At 41.4% G+C, this 26,394-nt stretch overlaps 1 protein-coding gene across 1 annotated transcript in view; it reads left to right on the forward strand.

Annotated features, from left to right (window-relative positions):
* The window catches only part of BTBD9 (BTB domain containing 9), a 382,599-nt gene that overhangs the window by 275,073 nt on the left and 81,132 nt on the right, over window positions 1-26,394 (forward strand). The window contains exon 8 of the mRNA XM_046639501.1: window positions 3,092-3,281. Coding sequence (XP_046495457.1) covers window positions 3,092-3,281 — 190 coding nt within the window. The remainder of the gene's footprint in view (window positions 1-3,091; window positions 3,282-26,394) is intronic.

Raw genomic sequence — 26,394 nt, forward strand, 5'->3', positions numbered from 1 at the left:
TGGAACTATGAGTTGAGAGTGTAAATTTCTACAACCACTTGGATGAGTAATTTGGCAGTATCCAGGAAGTTGAAGGTAACTCATAGTCATGAGTGTAATTCCACTTTCATATATATGTATAAGTCTTATGTATTCCTTGAAGAAACTCTTAGAGATGTACACAAGAAGACGTCTTTGTAATTGCAAAGGAAACAATGTTAACAATCCAAATATCCCTTAGTAGGAGACGAGATGTAGTCAGCCCTCCATATCCTCAGATTTTGCATCCGCAGATTCAACCAACCTTGGATTCAAAGGCCTACAGTGGTTGCGTCAAATACAGTATAACAACTATTTACGTAGCATTTGCATTGTGTTAGGTATTGTAAGTAATCTAGAGATGACTTAAAGTATACAGGAGGATGTGCAAAGGTTATATGCAGATATTATGCCATTTTTTGTAAGGGACTTGAGTATCTGTGGATTTTGGTATCTGAGGGGAGTTCTGGAACCAATCTGCCAGTGCTACCAAGGGACAACTGTATATAAATTTTGGAATATTTATACATGGAAATATTTTATATAGTTTACAAAATGAACTAGATTTATCTGTCTGTTGAATGTTCCTTTGTGCTGATTTAATGTTTGTGGTAAATGTTAATGTTGTTCACCAGACATGCCTTTCCTCCTCCTGGACACACAGCAGGCTTGTACTTTCCTGCCCTCTTTGAAGTTAGGTTAGGCCCTGTGGCTTGCCTTAGTCGACCAAAGGTGAGCAAAGTGATGTGTGTTACTTCTGGGGAAGAGTTCTCAGAGCCAGTACCCAGCTCACTCTCTTTCCACTGCTGCTGTGCTTGAGCAAGCACATATCAATCCAGAGCCTCTGTCACTTGGGTCCCTGAGCGATACAATGAGCAGAGCCACTTTGCTGATGGTCATTGAATATACAGAGTGAGTGAAAAATAACCCTGTTCTGTGTTAAGCAACTGGGGGGGGTGAGGGCCGTCTGTTACTGCAGCCTGAGCTGCTGTCAGTATTATTTTATGTCTCAGCTCGGTTTACCATGTGTCTCGTGCCGCTTCCTTCAGTTCTCTTCCAAATAACTGAATACTTCCTCTGTTCCATGAGATAGAGGCACCATGACTTAGCCTTTAAATATAGTTCTTCATCTCTGTCTCTTTCCCAGGTCATGGGGAGCTTCTCTCTAAGCTCCTTCTCTGCACGGAAACTGTCCTTACAGGTTATTTCACTAGCGTTTCAACTTGTTGCTTTGGAGTTAAGCTTCACGGTCAAGGGATTTATCACCAAAAAATCCATCCTCTCTTCCTTCCTCCTTCCGTTCCTCTCTTATTGATCTGTGGATGGCTGTCACCATCTGCAGAGAGCAAAGCAATTAGTGAAGGTATATGAGAGGAGGGCTCAAGTACCGGCATGCCCAACTTTGGAAAACAAATGCATTGTGTAGAAGATACATGTAAGATGATTTACTCCACATCATTAGAAAGCTAGAAATGTTTTGGCATGGTGGTAGTACTGCTCACCCTCTCTCTTTTCAGAGAGTATAATAGTGTACTGAAAAGTACAGTATATATCTAATGAGAAAATGTCCTTTGGGGCCGGCCCAGTGGCACAGCAGTTAAGTGCGCACATTCCGCTTCGGCAGCCTGGCGTTCGCTGGTTCAGATCCCGGGTGCGGACATGGTACCGCTTGGCAAGCCATGCTGTGGTAGGCGTCCCACATATAAAGTAGAGGAAGAAGGGCATGGATGTGAGCTCAGGGCCAGTCTTCCTCAGCAAAAAGAGGAGGATTGGCAGCAGTTAGCTCAGGGCTAATCTTCCTCAAAAAAAAAAAAGTCTTTTTTTCCCAATCTATTTTAAGATTATGTAAAGTAAATCTTGAATGTAAGTAGCCAGGGTTAATTGTAGATTTGGGTTGAATCACTTAAATGGCTGAAGGAAACCCCAGCCCTGGTTAAATGCACAGAAGAGGTCCCAGAGGACTTGAAAGGCCTCACCTTTTATCACTCTCTTCTCAGTGTTTAGAGAATCGACATCATTTTTGGACAGCTATCATTTTGTGGAAGCCCTTGACTTTTATAAATGAACAGGTTGATATGGATTTGAAGTAAGAGAGAGAATCAAAACAGAGCTGGTGTTTCAATATACAGCAGTTCGTGAACGAAGGAGAAGAGCATATGTGTTGAAATAGTAGAATGTGTAGAATAGTAAATAAACAAATGAAAAAGGAAGATGAATCCTGGCTGAGGACAACTGTATATTCTAAAAAGGCATTGGTACTGTGTCCTGGATCACTTTCCTGCTTTATGAATTCTAAAACACTGAATCTTTAAACAAATTTATTACACATAGTAAGTGTAATAAGTATGTCAGTTAAGAGAATACTATTAAAACAAGTGCCTATGTACCTACCACCCAGCTTAAGAACAGAACAAGACCAGTGCTTTTGAAGCCCCTGCAAGATTTCATCTTGGAAATGAAATCAGTAAATGTTTGGGCCCATTGTTGGGGCTCCCTCGGGACAAGATTGCATCTCCCGCTTCCCCAGACAAATTATCCTGAATGTACTGTAATAATTCCCTAGATTTCCTTTTTAGTTTTACACTTAGGAATGTATCCCTAAACGAAGTATATTTTTAGTTTTGCCCTTTTTTTAACTTTATATAAATGAACTCATACTCTGTGTTTTTCTGTGCTTTGGTTTTTTTCACTCAATATTATGCTTTTTGATTCATCTATTTGTACATAGTTGCAGTTCATTAATCTCAATTACTGTGTAGTTTCCCATTGTAGTAATATTTCACAATGTAGTTATCCATTCCTTGTTTTGTGGGGTGTCATGTTTCTTTATAATAAAATACTGTAGAGTTAATTGCTACATGTGGTTTGGTTTGTTCCAACCTTAGGTTCAACTTTAAAAAAAGAAAAACTGTTTGGCATGGAAAATGTGTTCGTATCTTGAGATAATCAAGATATTCTAATTTCCCTTTTATTGTTGACTTGAGATAGTAATTAATTAATTTTGTTCATAGCACACTATGGGATATATTTGGCTTCTCTTATCTTGATGCTGAATCTTGTATTGGATTCACAGTTCCCATGGAGAACGTTGCAACAATTGCTGATTGTGCCAGTGTGATTGAAGGAGTCAGTCGGAGCCGAAATGCCTTGCTGAATGGGGACACCAAGAATTATGATTGGGATTCTGGCTATACATGTCATCAGTTAGGAAGTGGTGCCATTATGGTTCAACTAGCACAGCCATACATGATCGGGTCAATACGGTAAGAAGATTCCTTTTCATGCACTACTTTTAAAATGGAAGACGTGTGCAAATTGTGTTTTGGTATAGTCATGGTCCCAATAACTTCAGTGAAGACACTCTTCTGTTCTTTGCTCTGCATATTGAGCAGGGGCTGAAGGGGTGGGGAAGGGATACAGGGCGCTTGTTTGGATTTTCTGGTGGGGAGATGCACCCAGCTGTTAGACTTGGGGAGGGACTAGATTAGAGGCTCCTCCTTGGGTGTGGCTCACCTCCTTCTCAAGTCTCAGTTTGTATTGGATAGGGACTTGCGGATAATGTCAAGAGAGGTTACATAGAATCAAAAATCATTTTCAACCTTAATAAATGACTTTACATATGAACCAAACAGATCTGAATATGAGGCCTGGTTCTCAAAGGTATTCTCAGTCATCTTTATTTCTGGGTTTTTGGTTGTTACTTTCATTTTTTGTGTTGTTTTAAGAAGAGAACTTTAACCCAGGTTGCTTGATTTATAGGATTATATAATTTTAAAACACAAGACTGGTGACATCCCCCAGAAGCTGTACTTTTAGTTCAAGGGTGCTGTCTGGATCTTGAATAGCCTGCCTTTTTTTTTAAGGTTCTAAGGTTTCTGAGAGACTAATGTTATATGTATCTTTGTATTTATTTTTTTTATTTATTTAACATTAGATAAGATATTTTACGTTGTATCTTAGCCTGCCAGGGGTAGAGATGTTGGCAGGACATGACTGTGTTTCCCCCATCATGCTCCACCACATTTGCTTTGTTTGCTAGTCTCATTTTGAAGACAGTATGTATAAAGAGAAATAGCACAAAAGAATAAGGTAGTAGGGTTCTAATAGGCAAAGGTTTATTGATGTTTAGGGTAATAACCACAGAGGTTATTGCTGCTGGCCAGTTCCCAGGGGCACCCTGGTCAATGATGCTGGATTGCTTGGAGAATTCAGACTTTGAATTTCTTCATTTAAATTGTCAACCCTTTTTCATAAAGGGCCGCATACAGGCTGAGTACCATAGGTTAAGTACCAAATCACAGACAGAGAAGCCTTGAGTTCATACTGCAGACCAGACAACTCACTCTGTGCTTAGGAGAGGGGAAGAGAAAAGCCACAATCAGTCTGGACAAGCTACTAGTAAAAATAAACTTCAGTCACATAGCAAACAACACCCCTTCCTTCCTTTTTCTCACTGCATGCATTAACTGAAGTAATCATAAGCCATCTATTTAATAAGCCATTCTAGAATTTTTGTCATAGATGGTGTGAAACTTATCTAAATATTTCCCATTGCAGTCTATTCTTCTTCACTTTAAAAATCTGGGAAACAGTTGTCCTTCACTTGTCACTGACGCTCCTTATAGTCTCCACAATTTCTTGAAGATTACCAATCGTGTCTTTGAGATTACATCTGCAATTTCTTTCAGCAGGCTTGGGGTGTAACTCATCTGAGCCAAGAGACTTGAAATCATTTAAATTGACTAGATACTCTCTTTCTTTCACTTCACCTATTTGGGGCTTCAATTTTCTCTTTATTATGTTTGTTCTGCCATTTCTAATTTGAAGACCAGTCTTCTTGCCAATGAAGATGGAAGCAAACTGGCAGCTTAGCAGCTCTGCCCACTCTCTTTTAATGTTCCCTGTATTCTATCTGCTTACCTGGTACCCCACACCACACCACACCACCCCCACCTAACAATGTTCCATGTGCATCTCAAACCAGTATGTCAGAAATGGAATTCCATTATCCTCCCCTTCCCCTGCTCAGGTTGCCTCACGCTGTGATTTCCCCATCTCGTTCAGTGGCACCATTTGTCTGTTTATTGACTGAGCCAAAAACAGGGGAATCTTCCTAAATTTCTTCATCTCCCTCACCTCCTCCCTCAACCAGTCTGCTGTAAATTTCTGTCAATACCAGCTCCTACATATCTCACAAATCCTTTCCCTCTTCTCCATCCCCACTGCCATTACCATAGTTGTACCTTTGTAGTTTCTCTTCTCTGCCTGGTCGTCCAGACTTCCATCTGGCCCTTCGTTCCCCACCTGCAACCATCTCCCACACTGTTACCACAAGTCGCATGTGGTCACACCCCTTCCTAAGAGGATTCATGGCTACTCTGCCTTCAGGAGAAAGTTCAGATGGAGGCATTTAAGAACGATCTGACTTGCTCCTGTCTATACAGCCTTGTCTCCTGCTTCTGCACTCACCCTTACACTACTCCGTCTCAGCCTATCCAGCTACTTTCAGTTTTGCATGGATGTGTCACCCTCTCTTACCCTCATGCCTTCAACTCTTTGAACATGCTGTTCTCACTGCTGGTGTCTCTTACTACCTTCTTATCACCCCCTTTTTACCTGATGCTTATTCCCTATTTAAGACTCCACTCCTTTGGGAATGCCTCCCTAACTTTCCATCATGTCCTGGGCTGATTTAGACATCCTTCTTCAATGATCCCATACATTCTGTATGTAATTCCTACCAGAGCATTTGTCGTATTTGTATTATACTTGTTTGCTTGCTGCCTCCTCCTAGCCTCTCCTAATATGTAAAGCTTATGGCAACTCAGAACAAGCATCCCTTGATAGATTGAATGTGCAGATGAGGTAGTCTGTCAAGATAAAGGCAATTATAGCAGGTATGGTAGGAGATCTAGAATTTTAGATCTAATAGGGACCTCATGAGTTCATTGCCAAGGTGACATCTCTGAGATAAACAGGCTCTTCGTGTGCCAAGGCCACCTTGGCCTCTAAGTCTACCTAAAGAATCGAAGATATTGAGGCTGACTACAGAAAAAGGGGCTTAAGGCAAGAGAGAACAGTGCCCATTTGGTTTTCTTTAAATGTGGAGTGAAAATGGTTCCCCCAAACAATTTTTCTTTTCCTGACTCAGAGGGGAAATGATGAGCATGAGCACAGCCAAAGGCAGAATTGTATATCTCAGCGCAGTGTGAAGCCTCCAACTTCTTTAAGCCCGGCTATTGTTTTTGCAGTGAGAAAATCCATGCAATTGAAGCCCTGTATAACTGGCTGAGCGCTCAAAGAGACACGTCTCTGTGAAACGAACATTATGTTGTGAGGAACTGCATTTGCCTCTTCTGTGACATTATTAAGAAGAAAGGGAGAGGGATTGCTTAACCACCAATGCCTGTGGACGATGCTGGATATCTTGGCAGCCCGTGGTTAGCAGAGCTGATGTGCCCAGATAGATGTTTATTGGTAGGAAACCAGATCAGTGGCACCTCTTCATGGGGATGGGTAATTGACCAATGACAGGTTCATTAGTCAGTGACATTTGACCCACAGCTTCTATTACTTGTGATGACTGACTTGCTTTCCTGGTCACTGTACCCAAAGAAGCCCAGTGATTCTGAATCAACACCTAGAGGGACAGCATTATAGAGCGACAGACTAATACTTTCCCCATCTCTCAGAGGCAGGAGATCGGGCAATCCTGGAAACTCTGGGGGCCTAATCACAAGGTACATTGGCTTTACAAATGCAGATTTTTTGTAGTGGGTGACTACAAAGACAAAGGTCTCAAACATGAATCATCTTAATCACTGCAATCTTTATTCCTAAGAAAAGACATCATTATTTTGTGGACAAAGATTTCTTTTGTCTCTTTGCCTCCACAGAAACCATTTTTCCTTTCCTCAGAGTTTACCCTAACTGGGTGGGCAAGCAGAGCCTTCTTTTTTGACAGACACTGCTTGTACATAACCACAGTCAGCTGGAGCCTAATCCTGCAAGTATGTCTGGTACCACTGCCCTTGTGGTATCCTGGAGAGGCTGATCTTGAAACATGATCTCTGGTCATCTCCTGCTCGCCCATTTTCTTTCACTGATTCAACAAGCATTTATCAAATGTTTTATTCTGTTCCAGGCACTGTTCTAAGCACTGGGGATACAGCATCAACTAAGAAAACAAACACTGGTGCTCTCATAGAACTGACATTCTTGGGAGGGGGGAAAGAGAAACAATAAACAACACTATTTTTGACATGCTAGATATTTCGTAGTGCTACGGAACAATGAGTGGAGAGGACTAGGGTGTGGAGACAGGGCACATTGAGATGGAGCGGTCAGGGAAGGGCTCACTGTGCAGAGCCTGAAGGATGAGAAGAGCAAGCTATTTGGGGATCTGGGGGATGAGCATCGGAGGTAGAGTGCCAAGGTCCCCAGGGGGAGCATGTCTGGCAGGTTGCAGGAGCAGCAAGGAGGCCAGTGTAGCTGGGGCAGAGTGAGGGAGGAGAGAGTAAGAGACAAGGCGAGAGAGGTGACATCTCTGACCAGTTTTGTTGCTGTTTCTATATTCAGTCACCATCTCTCAAAACCATCCCACCCATGGCCGCAGCTCCCATCCCAGTGTTTCGTTAGCACCATGAGAGGGGAATTTTCTTTGCTGAGGAGAGAAGGGGCAGGGTAAGGAGGCCAGCATGCCCTTAAAAGCCACCTTCTTTGCTCCTGACCTGGCTTTATGCAACCAGCTCCTGGAAGAGACAGCAGGAGGCGTCCTAGTCCTTGCAGTTTAACAGGAAACTTTCTTGCCGTCTTGTGCGTTCCCTTGTCTTTCTCAAGAGCTGGAGCAGCTGTATATCTGGAAAATAAAGGAGTTTGTCTTTGTTGCTGCTAGGTTTACAGGCACAGCAAAAGTTATTCATTTTATTTGAGAGAGAAAGCGAGAAATTGCCTGGAATGTACCTTAAAAGTAGGTAACTGTAGTAATTATATCATTTTCATGCCATTTTAAAAACATTAAAATTTAAATAACAGGAAATCTTCAGAGGCCTGACCACATAAAAAGACCAGGATAGAGTCATAATAACTAACCAAATCTACCTAATGTCTTAGTTTATAGTCCCTCCGTCACCTTAGTTTAAGACTTATTATCTTTCTACTTGCTAATCATGATACCCTTTTCAATGTTTTCAGGCTAGTATGAGAAATCATATGCTATGCGTTAAGTACACCTATCACCCCGTCTTTTTCAGCTAGTAAATGATAGCACTTTGTGCAAACCTAATTATTAGACAGTCAGTTAAATTAACAATTTTTACATTAGCTTCAAAATGATGGTTTTGTAATTGATATGTGCAGTACTGTAAGTAAAATACCCATAATACTTTAACAAACCTAATTGTAAGTAAGTAGGCTGTCCAAGATGAAACAGCGCAGCTACATGCAGCTAAATAAACCCAAAGTCTCTCTGAGTCTTGTGAGGTTTACGGAATTAATGACACAAAATATTTTGAGTTCCTCAGTTGGAAAATGTTATGTGAATATAATATGTTAGGACCAAATAGCCCAAGGTATATTCTTGATGGGTATTCATAATCTCTTAATCTGGGGATGAGGCTTTCTTTATTTTGCAGTAGGGGAAAAAAACAGTTCTATAAGTTACAAAAGTTAATCTGGCACAGAATGTCTGAACCACAAACCAGTTTACGTCTTGCAGTTATTGAACCTAGATAAAACGAAGCAATAGCAAGCTGATCCTTTAAAAGAAAAAAAAATGAGCTATGCCACTGTGGTTCTTACTCATCCTGGAATATTTTTCTTTCTCTGTGAGCTGTCAAGCCTGTGCCCGGTTCAGCTGCCCTGTCACTATTGTGTGGCTATAGCCACCTCTAGATTATCTATTCAGTTTGTAAATTACTGAGACCCCCTTTTTGACTGCTATTTTTCCTTCTTCCCACTGCTTGCCAACCTGCCAGCTATTGCTCATCCACTTCCCTCCCAAAGGATAGGAACAGAAAAGAAAAAGGAGAGGAATGACACACCATTCAATTCTGTTTCCTATTTAATAGCTCCAAATGAAATCTTAGTCGATAAGGATGGAGAGAGGAATTGAAACTAATGACTCAAATGATGTTTTGTAATTATTTGAGTATTTTCTTTTCTTTTCTTTTCTTTTCTTTTCTTTTCTTTTCTTTTGAGGAGATTAGGCCTGAACTAACATCTGCTGCCAATCTTCCTCTTTTTGTTGAGGAAGACTGGCCCTGAGCTCACATCTGTGCCATCTTCCTTTACTTTATATGTGGGACGCCTACCACAGCATGGCTTGCTGAGCTGTGCCATGTCTGTACCCGGGATCCAAACTGGCAAACCCCGGGCCACCGAAGCGGAACGTGTGCACTTAACCGCTACGCCACCCGGCTGGCCCTATTTGAGTATTTTCTACATCTGTGCTGCCCTCAATCTCTCATAAGACCACAGATAATCTTGAGTTGAAGGTAGTGACTTACTGAGATGGACTTGGGTCTTTTCAAAGATTTCCATGTGCCTAGTACAGTACTCTGTGCTGTGCTGTGGGTACTCAACACTCTACACGCTCCCTGACTGAACTGACAACAGTGTATGTTAGTGTAGCTAAAGGGAGTTCTATCTATCAACTAAACAGGACATCATATTTGCTCAGGGTGTCTGATCTAAGTGTGTGTGAGGAAACTTTAAGATTTGGCATCTCTAGCAAATGACTGAGATTAAGCTCTGGTATTAGGCGCTGACATTAGCAGGTAAGGACACTTGTTCCCACGTTTTATGCCACTTCCATTTCATTCTGTGTGAGTGCTGCACAGGCAAGCAGTACATTTATTTACATTAGCACAGCCCACTTTGCAACCCAGAGAGCTAGAAATTTCCTTTTTATAGTCTAAAGAATACAACAAACATCTAAATATATGACTCTTCTGGCTTGGATTAAGATTGCCTATAATTCTGGTTGAAATGGGAAAGATATTTTACAAAATTTGCTTCATATCAGTCATGCTGAGCGTCGTCTGTCACAGCCCTGAACCACGGAATTCTTCCTTGTCTTGCTGATCCCTGATTTATTTCCCAAGTGTTGTTTCTCTCGCAGCCTATCTGCATCGCTGTAGAGTCTTCTCTTTCACCCTCAGACCTCAGAACTCTGGTTCCCAGAAAAATTGTTGAATAAAAAATTATGTCTGTGGTTCCCAGTAGATGCGGGAGTCTGAACTGTGTGAACGCGTAGGGGACCAGAAATCCTGGAGCCTGGAAACAGATAGCAGAGTTTGGGGGCATAGTAAATATACCTCAGTCAGTTTCATCCTAGAGGTATTTCAAGACTGGAAAATATTGCTGTGGCAACTAAATTGCGTGTTAAAAATACAAGAGGGGTGCTAGAATTCAGATGTTCTCTGGGAAACCAGGAAAGGTTCAATGCCCCCCAAAAAGTGTGTGTGTGTGTGTGTGTGTTTGTGTTTGATTTACCTCACATGTCAACCAGTTTTCTCTCTTGAGTGATTAGAGAACTTGACAACTAGTCATCATAAAATATAGCTGGATACGTGAAAAGAAAATCCTTTTAGTTTTCAAAGATTAACTCATCAAGAAGACATTTTTACAAAGAATATCAATCCCATTTGACCCAATATTTCATGCACAAGTGTATATTTAGTAATTATCCAGAATTATTTTTTGAGACCTCTCTAAAACAAATAATCACTTCACCAATAGTGCTTTAAACAATTAAAAACGAGAATCATTCACCTTGAAAGAGCAAATGAATGGGAAGCATCAACCTCTTCCTTCTGTGGTTTTACTTTAGCAGATGTTTACACATTGCTACCCTCAGGATAGGCTGCACAGGGTCACCGAAATGAGGCTTTTCTCATGAGGGCTAACAGAAGCGTAGGACTTTCAGCAAATTGACTGAAATGTCTACAGGTTTAATATGTCACATTGCTTGAATATATCTTTTGAGTATCAAGTGAATAAAGCTATTCTGAAAACTGTGAAAGGTCACAGTCATTTAAAGTTAACCCTTGAATTAATCCAAAGCAAAAGTTTACCTTTGAAAACCTTCAATTCCTTAGGCACCCTCAAATCGAAAGTTTTTTTCCTAGGACCCCAATTTTGTCACCTTGTTAAGATACTTTTGGTGCCTCTTGGTAGCACCTGATGTTAGTGTCTCTCTTTTTTAAAGTTTAGCCCTTTGTAAACTGGTAACCACAGAGGCACTTGACCAAAACATCCTTGTATCTCTAATTAAAAACAATCAGAAGCACTGAGATCAAGAAAAACTTCCATCTCCTCTTCTTGCCTCTCCTTCTATCCACCTCCATTCGGCATCCTTCTCCTAGGAAAAATGATTATGATGACAGGCTGCTTGGTGCCCCTCAAGAACTCCTTTCAGCAACTTTGCAGGACACTCAGAGGCTTAACTCCAGCTGAGGAATCATTATTTTTCTGCTGTGTTGCCTCTTTCAACAATGTATCAGATTCAGTATAAAAAGTATTGGTTACATAGATAATTGCAGAGTATGCTTTTACTTCTCCCTGGATTTTCTTTCCTTGTGCCCTTAAGACCTAATGTTAAGGATCCTCTTCCTGCCTTTTACCTTAGGATGTCTGAAACCATGTTTCTCAATGCTTATGATATTACCAGGCTTGCCACATTATCCTTTTACTGTAACAACACCAGGCGAGTCTGTTTAGATTTTCCATACAGTTTAATGTTTAGAAATCGCTAATGGTCCTTTTCGTTGCCATGTCTTACAGTGCTTACAGTCTTTAACTGCTTCACTGTCTCCATGCAGGAGATGAAGAAACCAAAGTATATTTTGAGTTCTTTCTCTCTCTCCCCCCACCATGAACATGGCTGTGCCACAAGTGCTAAAATTCTAGCTCGGAAGATTCCAGTTTGTTGCACAATCCTGCAGAGCCTCCTATGGCCTTAAAAAGACAGTTAGAGAGGGCATCTGCACCTTCTGGTCAACCTGCTCCTGCTTTCCTAAGGTTGTAAATTATAGAAACTTTCTTTAAAGGTTGTGGCTAAGACTTGACAACGTTTGTTTGTATTGGTAGCACTCATTTGCTGTGAAAGAGCTTGCATTTAGCTGCAAATAACAAAGAACCTAATTAGGAAAGTCTTTTCAAATGTTAGTTTTTTAATATTTTTGTTTTGTTTGTTCATTTGGTTTGGTCTCACATAATAAAAAGTCCACAAGTGGGTGACTCCTAGTACTGGTTCTGCAATTCGGTAAGCTCTTGAAGTTTCTTGGTCTTTTCCACATGTATTTCTGCCTCAGAGAAACCAGACAGCTGCTACAGCTTTAGCTCCTATGTCTGTACGTAGGCAGGAAGAAGGAGAAGGACAAAGGGATACAAGGGTGAAGAGCCCTGCCAGCCAAGTCTGTTCCTTTTTATTAGGAAAGCCCAAGCTTTCTTTAAAGCCCCACCTAGCAGACTTGGACTTCGTTATTAGGTAGAACTGTCATACAGCTGGCCCTGGCAACATAACATGAGGGTCATGTTAGGGGGTTGACTCATCCAGTCAACAACTCTGCCACAGCAGCCAGCCTCCCGCTTGGCATTTCACATCTACTTGGGAATTTTTGTAAATCTCTATAGTTTATGTGTTCTGTTTATTTTTTTAAAACAGCTTTTTGAGATATAATTCATATACCATACAATTTACCCATTTAAAGTGCATAATTCTGTAGGGGTTTTTTTTCACTTATTTTTTAGAGATGCCCTTTAAGCACACAGCTTCTGGGTGTATCCAAAACAGTAAATATAATAATTGTATTTTATATTATTCTCAGCTTCAAAAATGTTCTGTAAATAAAAAGCCTATATCTACTTACTGGGTAATTCTTGTCCAAAATGAACATTACTGATTATATATGGTTGAGTTTTTATTCACAAAATTTATTTCTTGAAAAAAAATGATGTTTCCATTACAAACTGCTCCCTGGCATTTGATGTACTGGTTTTCTGTGACTGGTCTTCGTGCTTTAGCAGCGCAGGGATAGTGGATGCCCCCAATGAAATTTGGGAGGCAGGGCAAGATCCCAGCTACCTTCTGATTGATCAAAAGGAGAATAAATTTTATTTGGTGTGGTTTTACTCTAGCTAAGTATATTTTATCACATCTGAATTGTCATTAAAATTGGCCATCCATATGGAATCTGTTAACCAGACATATTTGATTAACCAAAGCACCTGTTTACCTAACCAGGTTATAGAGAGTTGACTTTTCCTCTGTATTTATAAAATTCTCAGAAACTTCCCTGCACATCCATGTTATTTTGTAGTGGCAGATTAATTATGTCAAAGTCCCGCTAGAACTAACATTTTTGGTCTTTAAGATCTGGAGTTAAAACAATCATGCCCATCTGCCCTAGAATGAAATGGTGCTTTAAAAGACCTCTGACTTTCACAGGGGATATTGGGCAACAACTGTCGTACCACCTGCAGTCTTTTCCTCCTCTAATACTTGGAATGTAATATTTTGTTTGTAGGATCGCAGTGAGTGTTTCTGGCTTTTGGGACATTTGAAATGAGAACTGCAGTCAGTGGGAGAGTGATAATAGCTATATCATGATTTTAGATCTTGGGAGAAGAAATTCAAATACCTCTGCCTTTTCCTCCACCATTTCTTTGTGCCCTCCCTTATTCCCATCTTCACTCCTCCCCAAAATGATGATCATGGTCAAGGCAGTTAGTTCCTTTCCAGGGAAGATGCTGATCATATTGGTGAGTTTGCAGGACTGAGAGTGGGCCACAGTTTAGTGGAATCACTTCTCGTGTCTCATCTCCCACTGGGCCCTAAGTGGCATGGGCCAGGACCAGTTCTTCTAGAAAGAGGCTTTGCCTTCTCTCTTTGTTCCTACCTCTCTCCCATCTCTCCTCATTCCTCTCCTCTCTTCTGTCCTCACAACAAAGTGGTAAGCAGATCCATCCCTTTCTCTCCTTGAGCATTCTTATTTCCTCTTTTATCTCTTAGAGCAGCCAAGGTAAGGTTACTGCTTCAGCCCAGGGACAGCTCAGTGCTAGGCAGCAGGGGACAGTGATCTCTTCTGTACTCACTCTGTTTCTGTGGTACTAGAATGTGTGTTGGGTTGATCCTTCCTTAAATTGTAGTGGTAGGAACCAAGAATAAGTTTTGGGTGTTGAAAAAGGGACAGAGCAGGCCTCTTAGCCTGCTTTGGTTGAAGCTGTTCAGGCATAACCAACTTGGGAATAGGGAGTGCTCCTTGTCGTGTGCCTTTTGCATTAGAGTTTTGGACCAAAATTCTAATAGCAATGAAGTGTCCCTTTGCTTCTCACTTTGTGAGACTTTCCTTGGCATATGCTTACCTCAAGAATCTTGTGGGAGGGGCCGGCCCGGTGGCACAGCGGTTAAGTTCGCACGTTCCGCTTTGGCGGCCTGGGGTTCACCGGTTCGGATCCCGGGTGCGGACATGGCACTGCTTGGCATGCCATGCTGTGGTAGGCGTCCCACATATAAAGCAGAGGAAGATGGGCACAGATGTGAGCTCAGGGCCAGTCTTCCTCAGCGAAAAGAGGAGGATTGGCAGCAGATGTTAGCTCAGGGCTAATCTTCGTCAAAAAAAAAAAAAAGAACCTTGTGGGAAAGGGTGGTTGTTGTCTAGGATAATAGGTCTTGTTCCTGAGTCTCTTAGGCATATGCCATTTACTTAAGTAGCCCCTGATATCTAATGCAAACCCTTGTCAATTCTTTTCTTGAAATCTAACCTTCTGTATTCATTTCTTCCCTGAGGTTAAAAAAATAATAAAGGATCTATAATCAAATAATGTCTTTATTAGGAAGTTCATTCTAGCCCTATTAGAAACAACAAAAAAGCGTTATCTATAGAGAATTGTTTGAGAATTGGTGGTAACCAGATAAATAATATTTGTTGATATTAGCCTTCTTGGTAGAATAGGCAAGTGGCTTTGTCATGATTGTGTTGACTAGAGTAAGATTTTAGCTGTATATGTTAGACTCAGAGAAAAAATAGAGAATTCATGGAAATTAGTTGGAACTATTTGGGAAGACAGTGTTAAATAGAGTCATCCATTTAAAATTGGTTTCATTAAAGATTCCAAATGAGTAGTTCTGTTAAAACACCAAGCACTATAAGGTTTTTGTTGTTCTGTGATCATAGACTGCCCTGGTCAGCTTTCTTGTAAGATCCTTTTATAATCACCGTAGACAGAACTGGAGAGAGAGCAAGGGGATAGGTCCATACAAATCTTTTTTCTCCTGGTGACTGATAAATAACTCAACACTGTCTACCTAATTGATGTGGTTTAGTCTGTGGTGTCATCTTCCTCTATAACTGGTAGAGTATTTTTTTACTGCTATTATATAAACTGCCTTTTCGATGACTACATGACTTTTTTGTGTATTGTTTATTGACTTTAAATGTCTCTATAACTTCTTCATCCTACCCTACTACTTCCATGTCCTGTAGTAGGGATCTGGAGGGTGGTGGTCAGTGACTATCCTGTTTGCACATGTTCAATTTGAGAATGGAGCTCTGGGGCCTTTCATCAGTCCAGGGAATAGGGAGGGTTTGGGAATGATTTTTAGGTTTTCATTTTTAATTGGAGCTTTTGTTTTTGGTCCCATTTCCTTTCTTGTTCTTTTACTCTTAGAAGAAATACCAGAAATTGGGGGTAAAAAGAAATCTAAGAATTATCAGTACAGTTGTCACAGTAACAAAAGTGGGATTAGGACTATAGCAGAATCCAAAAACTCCTTGTGGAATTTGCTGCATGAAAATCTGTTGAAACACTTTCAGCAGAGGAAAGAGATTTTAGACATTTCTAGGCTAAGCTGAGCCTTCGTTTAAACTATACCTTTATTTCTTGCCTTTGTGCCATAACTCTTTACTGCTCAATAAGAACAGCTTCAGTTTTCTGTCTGTTCCTGGTGTCAGCAAACATTTTCTGTAAAGGGCCAGGTAGTAGGTATTTTAGACTTGGTAAATTATAGTCTCTGTCACAACTGCTCAGCTCTGCCAAGTGGGCATAGCTGTGTTCCAGTAAAACTTTATTTACAAAAGTAGGCAGCCATGGGACATAGTTTACCAATGCTTAATCTATTCAGCTCCTTTCCTCACTCACAGCTCTGATCCATATAGAGAATACGAAGAATTAGGGAAGTCCATTTGCATTTCATGGTTTCAAAAAATGTGAATAGTAATACTTATAAGCCTGTTATTAAAAGATATGAATATTGATATCAACATGTAATTTGGGGACAAGATACGTACCATGACCCAGTGGTTTTTCCAGCTTTGCTTTGTCCAGGATGATCTTTGGGGGCTGCCAAAAGGAGGGGCCAATAGGAAGCCTAGCAGGTGAGACTTCAGCCCCAACTCTGACCTTAGTAGAGCAGGTCTACTTTTATCTGTTATGGATATTGAGATTCTTCCAAGATGATGTTTGTAATAGGGGTTCTGCTACTAAAGAACATTTTTGAAAATATTGGTTTACATTTTTTGCAATAAGTATAATACCTTTTTATAATGGATATTTTATAAGAAGTACCAAAGGATTTATCATGTATTTCTTTGCAATTAAATTTAAAAAACAGATTAAAATAAAAGGAACCACAGGTCATCTAAATTAAAATCCATCTCCCTCTCTTCCCCTAGCCTCCACCCTACCTTTTAACAGATTATAAATCTGATAGGATAAGGTCACAAGTCAGAGACTGAGTTGGAACTCCTGTTTCCCAATTGATGCCACTGCTGCTAGTTATACCACATTGCCTCGGAATGTCCTTATGTCCTTCTGTCTGTCAGAGGCTGCAGGAAAGTCAGTGGAGTCCTTCATGGTCCAAATAGGCTGAGAAGATAACTTGGCCCTGAATGTCACAGAGACCACACTGTTTTCTTCTTACATGTTTCTGCTCCTTCTTCCTTTGAGCTACTAGGACGCCCCAAGCTTTTAGGGTACAAATTGTGCTTAAAGATGTAACAGTTTCAGCATCAGCAACTTGGAGGTTACCCCGGGAATGTCTCCTGGCCCCTGACACCTAAACATTGATTGTGTGAAGAGTGGTGGTTATGACAGTCTCACACATGACTCAGACAGGCTGCCTTAACTGGGTCCCCCTCCGCTGCTCAGCGTGAATCTCAGTATTGGCTCTTGGGGATTCAGTGCCAGAATGGGAGGATCCTGAGAAATCTGAAATCTCACCACCTTGGGTATGATTCCTTCCCTGGCTTGTGAGAGTTCTTAATCTTTTCTGTCTGTACCCTTCTGAATGTGAGTCCGTACAGTGATATAGAGTGTGTGTGTGTGTGTGTGTGTGTGTGTGTGTGTGTGTGTGAGAAAGCCTAAATATCCCTGGAAGTAGTGCGCACGTGGATGCACGCACACACACATTGGGTGCCTGCGTGGTACCAGGACTGTGTTCTCAGGATGCCCATGTCGGTCCTATCAGCCAAAATAAGAAGTAAAAAGGGGCCCAGCAGATAGGATTATGGGGCACAGGCGAGATAAATGTTTATTCTTCTTGATGAGGAAAGCTAAGCCAGATGAACAAAAGAAACAGTTTAATTCACACACTACAGTTTTCTAATGAAGCCTCATGCTGTGCTTGAGTCAAAGTGGCAAAGTCTAGCTGTGCCAGAGCCTTAGACAGATATGAGTGATTTATTCATCTCTGCCTCCTTCACTCAGATTTCCTTCTTGCAGCCATCCAGTATCCATCACCGGAAAGCCCAGTTTCTGTACAGGAGTTTACCCTGGTAGCTCGCCTGGAATACATTTTGAAGGATTAGTGTACACGGCATGGAGACTGGCCCCTGTGCCGGATCCACTCTGGTGAATATTCATGCCGGCACCTGGGAGGGTTATTTCTAAAAAGGCAGCTCGTGCAGAATACATTCTAAGGAGGGAGTGTTTTTCTCTTGTCTGACGATCCTTCAACCAAATAAATGTGGGAGGGAGGGGGAAGCTACTCTGCAATTCTGGTGAGTGTTTGTGAGACAGATACAGCGTCCTCACATCTTCTGCGGCAGTGGAGAGAACCGCGACCCCTCCCCATTCAGAGCCTTTGCCTGGGCCTCCCACTCCGGGGAAAACACAATAGGTGATTCCAGAAAAAAAATGGCAACTGCCCAGTTAGCCTTTGGTCCTGTAACCCACACCAGTTTGATTTAATTACCACTGTTTAGCAGTTAGAAAAGTTAGTTATTAATGTTCAGCTGAAAACGTTTGAATTAAAACTTACGATCCCAGCTTTGAAGACCTGGATCAAGAAAACTGTACTGAGGGGCCAGTGATCAAAAGAATTCCATTGAAAAACATAATTAACCATTTTTCCCTCTAGCCATTACAAAAAATTACATAAAATCTTGCTTTTTTCCTTGCTTTTTGCCATCCTTCAAAAGATTTGTCACATAGTTACATATTAAATTGATTAATTATCTTTTGTTTATAAGAAATTACCATAGTTAGGATCCTCACTTTTATATATCTGTGGAGAAGATGTTACTATTATTATTCTCATTAATGTTTTTATTTTAATGGTAAGTCATGTACCACATGGTAGATGATGATTTGTCGGACACCTCAGACTTCAAATAGAATAATTTACTTACTCTAAATGGTTTAATTTTACAGCATTTGCAATTTATTATAGTTTTATTTTTCTGTTTTAGAGGGTAGTTGTTTTCATGTGAAAGCCTTCACAGAAGAATTTCATGAAGGAAGTTCATTAGAGAAGGACTTAAAGGGAGGAAATTTAGACCAGGTAAATATGAGAGACTGGTGGTGAGCACATCATTGTACGGGACCTAACAGAATAAATACGAGATTTGGGAGAGTGATGGGAAGATGTCAGTAACTGAGTAGAGAGAGGACCTGAAGGAGGAATGAGCAACAGCTAGCACAGGTGGTACAGCTGAAGGAGGATGAGGGTCTGAATTGGATGGGCAAGTTTTTAAAATCATTTTCAGCAAGAGCTCAGGACTTTGTAGATTGTGCCCTGTGGGGAAAAGAAGATGATTCAAAGCTAAAGCAAAGGTTGCAACGGAGATCTGATTTGGGTGAAAAGGTCAGGCTGATAAGAAAGAGAGGGAGAGATGTAGGAAAATAGTACTGGCTGTGTTAAGAGAGACCAGAGAAGAGATTTGGTGAGAATAAAAATAAAGAGATTACGTGACTGAATAGAAAAATTTTTCCTTGTAGTTCATCCCTGCTGGAATGTTCTCTCGCCTATAATATTCAGAGTCAAGCCTTCCCACCTTGTTTTCCTCTTCCATTCTCCCCCTTTATCACCAGGTTGAGAGAATACAAAGACCTGCCTGTAGCTAAATTGTGACGGTTCCCACATACACGGATTCCTATGAAAACTTGACCCAAGGGACTAGAAAGGAGCTGTGGAGCTTATTAAATTCCTCTTTGGCTCCGCTTCTTGGTGCTTTGTAGGCTGTGTGCATGTGGGCACATATTAGCACGTGGTCAGAGGAGGGGCAGGAGGAATAAGCTCAAGAGATGAAATAACAGTCGGAGTTAATATATTTCATAAATTATCTCTTAAGTGAGACTCTCCAAAATGGTGTGGGGGTGGAGGACTGCCAGGGGGTGTTTTCAGGTTGAAATGTAATTCAGTCTATGGAGCATTAAAAGATGCTGTACCAGGGGGGCTGGCCCCGTGGCCGAGTGGTTAAGTTTGCGCGCTCCGCTGCAGGCGGCCCAGTGTTTCGTTGGTTCGAGTCCTGGGCGCGGACATGGCACTGCTCATCAGACCACGCTGAGGCAGCGTCCCACATGCCACAACTAGAAGAACCCACAACGAAGAATACACAACTATGTGCCGGGGGGCTTTGGGGAGAAAAAGGAAATAATAAAATCTTTAAAAAAAAAAAAAAAAAAAAAAAAGATGCTGTACCAGGATGAGCTACCTGGGTTTTGGGAAAATGATGATTTATCTGTAGTTCCCTCTCCTCTTTCTATCATTCCCTCCTGTCCTGCTCCCTGTGTCTCCTTCAGTTCAATCAGTAGAGCGTATGATGTGCTGGGGACCATAAGGAATACCAAGACTATTAGCCATGCATGCACCCTGCACTCTAGAATCATGGTCAGGGTGGTTCCTCCTGAGTGGACCTGGTCCTGAAAGCTGAAGGGGGGGTCCTCTAGATGGTGTTACACAGGGAACATGGAGCCAGGTGGTACTTTACATCCCTACCTGTTGGATGAAGACCGACACTGGGGCCATTTATTCCACAGGAGTCATAAATGTATGACTCCACGGAGTAAAATCCCTAACGCTCAGCTGGTAGATTAGTAAATTCTGAGCTCTTTAACATGCCTGTCCCTTCTTCTCACCCCCTAATAATTTCCTGGAACTGGAGACAGGAAACAGGAAAGCTCACACACGTGCTTACTGCCGCCTTCTGCATTAACAGAAGAAACTGATTCTGGCCTTTTAAGATCACAACGGCCCCTAATAGCCTTCCTAGCAAAGGAAGCTGAAAGTGAGCTGGACTTGATACCTAGTGAGCTAAGCCCTGTGGTCTGGGCAGAACCTCTCCATTTCTACCACTTAGCTGTCCTTTTCCAATCCTGTTGGTGAGCCAGAAATCGGGGCAACCTCACTGATTGTGTAGACACGTCATGATGGGGAAGCTGCTGAGATCAAGGAAGATGGCCTTGCTGCAGGGAGGGAAATTGATGATGCCAAATTTAAACACAGGGAGGGATCTGTAAAAGCTGCATACCTGCTTAGGGTGTTGCTGCCGAAAAGGTGTCTAACATAATGAGACTTCACCTTTTAAAATATAACAAGACCATTTGAAATGGTTCCCAATATTTTTGTTGCCAATATCTTGCTTAAGGAATGGGCTATATTGGAAAGAGTTACCTTGAAAAACAGGAGAAAACTGCTTTTCTTCTCAAGGGCTTTGGCTTGGACAAAATTTGCGCGTATATCCACATTGAAAACATAAAATTAAAGAATTTTCATCAAATTGGACTGTGTAGTATGAAATCTAGATCATAAGCCTAGGCCAAAACTTATTTACTAATAAAGGGTTTGCCAAGTGATTGAATAATCGGTAAAAGATTGCTTGGGCAGTGTTTAGCCCCTGTAAGAAAATTAACCAAGTAACTTAGAAAAATAAATCTGCATTGAAAGCAGGAAATGTGCTGATTATAAATTGTTTTTTTTCCCAAATGTGATAATCTATGCAAAAACATTTTGAAATGGCGAGGTCTGTGGGAATGTGAGGTGGGATTGTGATTAGCTGTTCCCCATTCATTCCACACCCACTATTTATCGAACGTGGCAGCTGCAGCCATGCTGTTTGGTAGTATGCTGTTACCTTTTTGTTATCATCTAAAACTAGAAGTTAAAAACTTAATCCCTCCAAGGAGTGAAACGATGGTCTCAATTAGCTGTTAAAAGTTGCTAGTTTTGTATTGTCTCAAATCTTTGGAAAGTTTTGTCCCATCCAGCTATCCATATAGCCGCATCCTGCAGGCATATTCTCCATTGACCTTTCTCTACTTTCATAAAATTTACCTGGGTTATACTGTGTCAAATGTAAGTTTTGATGGAAGAGAAAGCCCCTCCTGTTATTCTCCCCTTTCTCAGTGAGCCAGCCTGCATGGTGGAGCCCAAAAGTATACTTTATCATCTCCTCACCTTTCTTTCGTCCTGGGGCTTCAGTGACGAAACACAGAAACTGCACGTACCAGACAACCAAGAGCTTGCACTTGTCCTTTCCCTCAGCGGCTGCAAAAGAATGTTGTTAGCCAGTGCCCTTATTACGTCCTCTCTTAGAGAAATCACCCCCCATGTCCAAGATAAGAGAGGCTAAACAATGATGTCCTGTGACTAACGGATTTCCCAAGACCCCGTTCCATCTGGCAAGCAGCTTGTGTCTCCCTCCTGCTGTTAGAAGAAGGCTGGTGTTCCCTTTGCCCCGAAAGGTTCTGCCCACTTAGAGGCAGGGCCCCTGTGGTGGCAGCTCCTCAGGAGTTCCCACGTCTGGAATCCGCAGGACAGCCACCTGGTCCACTTCACGCTCTTCATAAAACTCGGTTCCAGTCTCCTGTTGAGAATCTCATTTTGGTCTTGCAGTCCTCCAGCAGCTCTGCTCAGCTTGACCTTGCTCTCCACCTGAGGAGAAAGCTGCGTAATTGAACCTGAGACAGCCAACGATAAGAATCCCTCTCACCTTTGGGAAAATCCCTGTTTCTCACCAGTAAAGTTGTTCCTCTGAAGTTGTATTAATTCCTTCTGGCAACTGTTACAAGCTCCCTCCTGCCTCTCAATAGCAGAGATTAGAATAGAGCCTCTAACGTGATGTTTGTCTTTCTGCTCCCCATTCACAAGAGTGACAACTGGACTCTTCTGAATGAGATGAAAGCACTGAAATTTCCCTTTGTGACCACACTTCTTACCTTTCTCCCTCACCTTCATGTCTATTGCATCTATTATTTTGCTCCATGACCTCCAGTCCCTCTCTATTCTGAAAGTTAGTCAGTCGCCTCTGACCTCACTTCACTCCTCAGCAGCCTAGAAGTGGTAAATAGTCTTAACTGGCCCTTCTTTTCTCTGACCGTGCACTGGATCCTCCTTGTCACTGTCAACCCTGCTTTCTTCTCTCCTGCTCACTCAGTGCTGCTCCTAGACAGACTTATAAACTATGCTGATTGTTCTGTCTTTACAAGGCCCCTTCCCTGCAGCTCAGCTGGCCCCGCGGAACCTGTTCCAAAGCCTCTGTTGCCTTTCCACTCCGCACTGCAGTCCTACCACTCTCAGCTCTACAAAGACTCTTTTTCATACTTGGATGAAAAGATTGCCATCCAAAATGAGCTTCCTCTCCATCCCTGTTCTTCGCCTCATTGTCTCTCTGGTCCTGTAGCCATCATGTCATCATCATCATCGGAACACCTGCTCTTTGTTGAGTACCTTTTCTGTCTCATGCACTCTGCTAGGAGTTCGTCTTAGGCCCTTTTGGTTCCAAGCTGCAGAAACCAAGTAAAGATGGCTTAAGCCATAAATGATGAGTTTATTAAAATGATTGGGAGAGTCTCACAGAACACTAGGGCAGACACTCTGGTGTCCCTCATGGGAACTAAAGTCAGATATTGGAATTCTGCCAGGAGCCCAGACAACCTTCCCTGAGCCACACTGTCTGTCGTCTTTGCTTCTCACTGCAGATGCCTTTCTTTGCTCTTTGTGCCTCTGGTGAAAGAGGGTCACCCCAGAAGGACTGCATTTTCATCATCTCATTTTAAGTTGTCAACTTAAAAAAGCAAATTTGCCTGTTATTTTATCTCAAAATGAGTTTATTTGGGAATGGCCAAAAGAATTGCAATTTAGATATGCATGCTATGGTAAACCATAGGCAAATCCGGAGAACAAAGGAGGAGAGCTGCCTTTATAAAGAAAAAGGGAGAGTTGGGAGGGCCTGTTGAAAAGGAATGTCCGTTGAGGAAAGTAGCAGTTCAGGGCAGCAGTGGCTTCTCATTGGCTAGGCTGTTGCTGGCTGGGGAGAGAAGTCTTCCTTCAGTAGTAAAGTAGTTTTACTTCCTGTCCAAAGTGCAAGCGTTTCTCTCTTCCTGTTTGGTGTAATTGACGATGTGTGATAGGGAGTGAGAGCTTCCCCTACAGGCCTTCCCTACTCCAACTTAGTTAAGGTTTCCGTTATTAATCTCCACAAAGTGAACAGGGGCAATTCAGCTAGAATCTCACATAATTGTAAATTTTTGAGAGACAAAATCTGATTGGCCCAGGATGGGTCATGTGTCTTCCTAGAATGCAGTCAGGTCTACAAACCAAACTCAGAACCCCCCATGTCCATCTCAAGGTTGGGCCAGAAACACTTCTTAGAGAGAGGAGTTACTGTGTAATGGACAGATATGCCCCAAAAAAGCCACCCCTACTGCATATGCTGTTGCAGAGAATTATAAAATGTTAGAACTGGAAGAGCCCTTAGAAACCATTAAATCTAGACCTTTCGTTTCACAAGAGATGAAACTGAAGAACAAGTAAGTTAAGTGACTTACCTAATGTCATTAGTCAATACTCAGTAAATATTTGTTGAATTGTTGAATGGAAGACAGTTATTTCTAAAGAACTTAATTTCTGAAGATCTTTAATACAGAATAGTCTGTACAAACTTTTGATGTCAAAGTATCTTTGATTTTGGCTGAGAGATTAGAAATGGATTTGATGATATAAATTATTATTATTATTATTACTAAGATCCTGGCAGTTGATCTTCCCTTAGTTGTCTGTTTTCACCCAAATGAGAAGACTCTGCAACAGCAGCAGTCATGGCCCCAGGCATCCGGTGGAGTCTCCTGTGAAAGAGGGACATTTAGAAACAGGCAAAACAGACACTTGCTGCCAGTCTAAAAGACACCAGTACAGTGCAGAAGCTGTTGATCTCAACTGTGAAACCTCAGCCATTGTTCACAATCTGGCACAGAATTAATCCCTTAAGAAAGGGATGAAAAAAATGCCATTCAGCACAACATAGTTTGTCATCGCATGCATAATGCAGACTTTCCAATTAGAATGCTAGAATTTGGAAACTTTCTTCACAGACTGATGAGAGAGCAATTATTTTAAAGAAGGGAAAACTCAGTCCACTGGGTTTGCCTCGAGTCACTTCTGACTCAAGCCACAAAGACAAGAGTTTTGAAAACATATTCGCTATTGAATTTTGTATCAAAACACCAGCAAGAAGAGCAATTAGTTGCTGTGAACTGAACCCCAGTAATCAATGGTATGCAGCCGGCCAGAGCATTTATGGAAGATGTAAGCAAAATCACATCTGCTAATCAATTAAAAAAAGCCCAGCACTTCACTGCTTTTAAGGGAAACTCCACAGTGAGAATAAGGGAAGATGGCGGAGACCACGTTTCATTTCATCAGGTGTTTCATGCAGTGCTCATTGGATAGAGGGGCTGGTGGCAACAGCTAAACACAGACCCGATCTGCATCAGTAGATCTTGGCCAGAGACTTCCTTTATTCACCCCCTTTTGAAAATGGCTTCTGATGTATGGTGGAAGTATGTACATGTGGCAGTATGTTTGAGGAACTCCTGTCAGTTAAAGTCAGAGGGAGCATGTCTGTCCTGGGCGAGCTCACTGGGCAAACATTCCCCAGCAGATTACAGGCCAGAAATATCTGTGTTGTTGCAGGTGCAAAGACATAGGAACAGACTTTGCTGGCAGGGAAAGAAGTGAAGGGAGTTGGTGGGTTTTCAGTTGTGCCTTATTAGAACAAAATTCCTCTCCATGGAAAAAAAGAAATTGAGCCAGTTTTTCCTTTCGTGTCCTTAGGCTGTGCTTACTTTTTTCAGCTGAATCAACAAAGGGGTTTTTATTCCTGGCTAAGCCTACATTCCAAGCAAATATGCATCCTGGCACCTGAATTAGAATCTCCCTTAAAAACTGCAGAGTGTAGGTGAGTCTGAGGCCTAGGCTTCATAACCTCAGATCCATCAGTGTCCCTTTTCTACTCAGAAGTCACCGTGACCCCACATTTCCTGCCCCTAGGGACTCTTAATAGAGGAATAGAGAGGAGATGTCTCAACCAGTATATGCATTTGGCTGCTGTTCAGAAAAAAGAATTTAGGCCAGGAGAAATTATTAAGGTAAGGATCGATAGACTAGGCTAATAAAAATTAATATCTTCAGCATGCAAATTACAATAGGCAGTGGATTAATATCCTTTAAATATAGAGGGCATCTTGTAAGTCATTAACAAAAGGATAAATATAAGTAGAAAATGGGTAAAATGTTCAAAGTTCAGTAATAAGTAAAAAGCTGCAAATTAATGAGATATATTTCATCTATCCAATTAGCAATATTTTTAAAAATATTACACAATATTGGTTATCATGCCCAGAAGCAGGCATTTGTTGTGCACTGCTGGTAGTGTGAGTATCGATTGGTATAGAGTTTTGTTTGGGGAGAGGGGAGTGGTGTGCAGCTGTTTTGTAATATGTGTCAAGGCCTCACATGCCTGCTCCAGGAGCTTCACTTACAGAAACTTTGAAAGGCAGTAACCATAGGTTTAGCTTAAGACTGTTCATCACAGAGTTTGCTTAACAGTGCAATATTATCAACTATGCAAGTGTTCTATAATAAGAGACTGATTAAATAAATTAAGAGACATCCATATAGTGAAACGCTATGAAGCCAGTACATATGATAAGGAAGAATATTTGATGATACAAAAAGGTGTTCATAATAGATCATTAATCAAAAGAAGCAAGTTACAATTTGTACCATGTGTATGTGTTTATAAAATTACTAGAATTACAGGTGATTTTAAAATGATAATTTTAAATTAAAAATTATAAAATAATTTTTAAACA

The sequence above is a fragment of the Equus quagga genome, chromosome 15, assembly GCF_021613505.1.
Source record: "Equus quagga isolate Etosha38 chromosome 15, UCLA_HA_Equagga_1.0, whole genome shotgun sequence".
Lineage (NCBI taxonomy): Eukaryota > Metazoa > Chordata > Mammalia > Perissodactyla > Equidae > Equus > Equus quagga.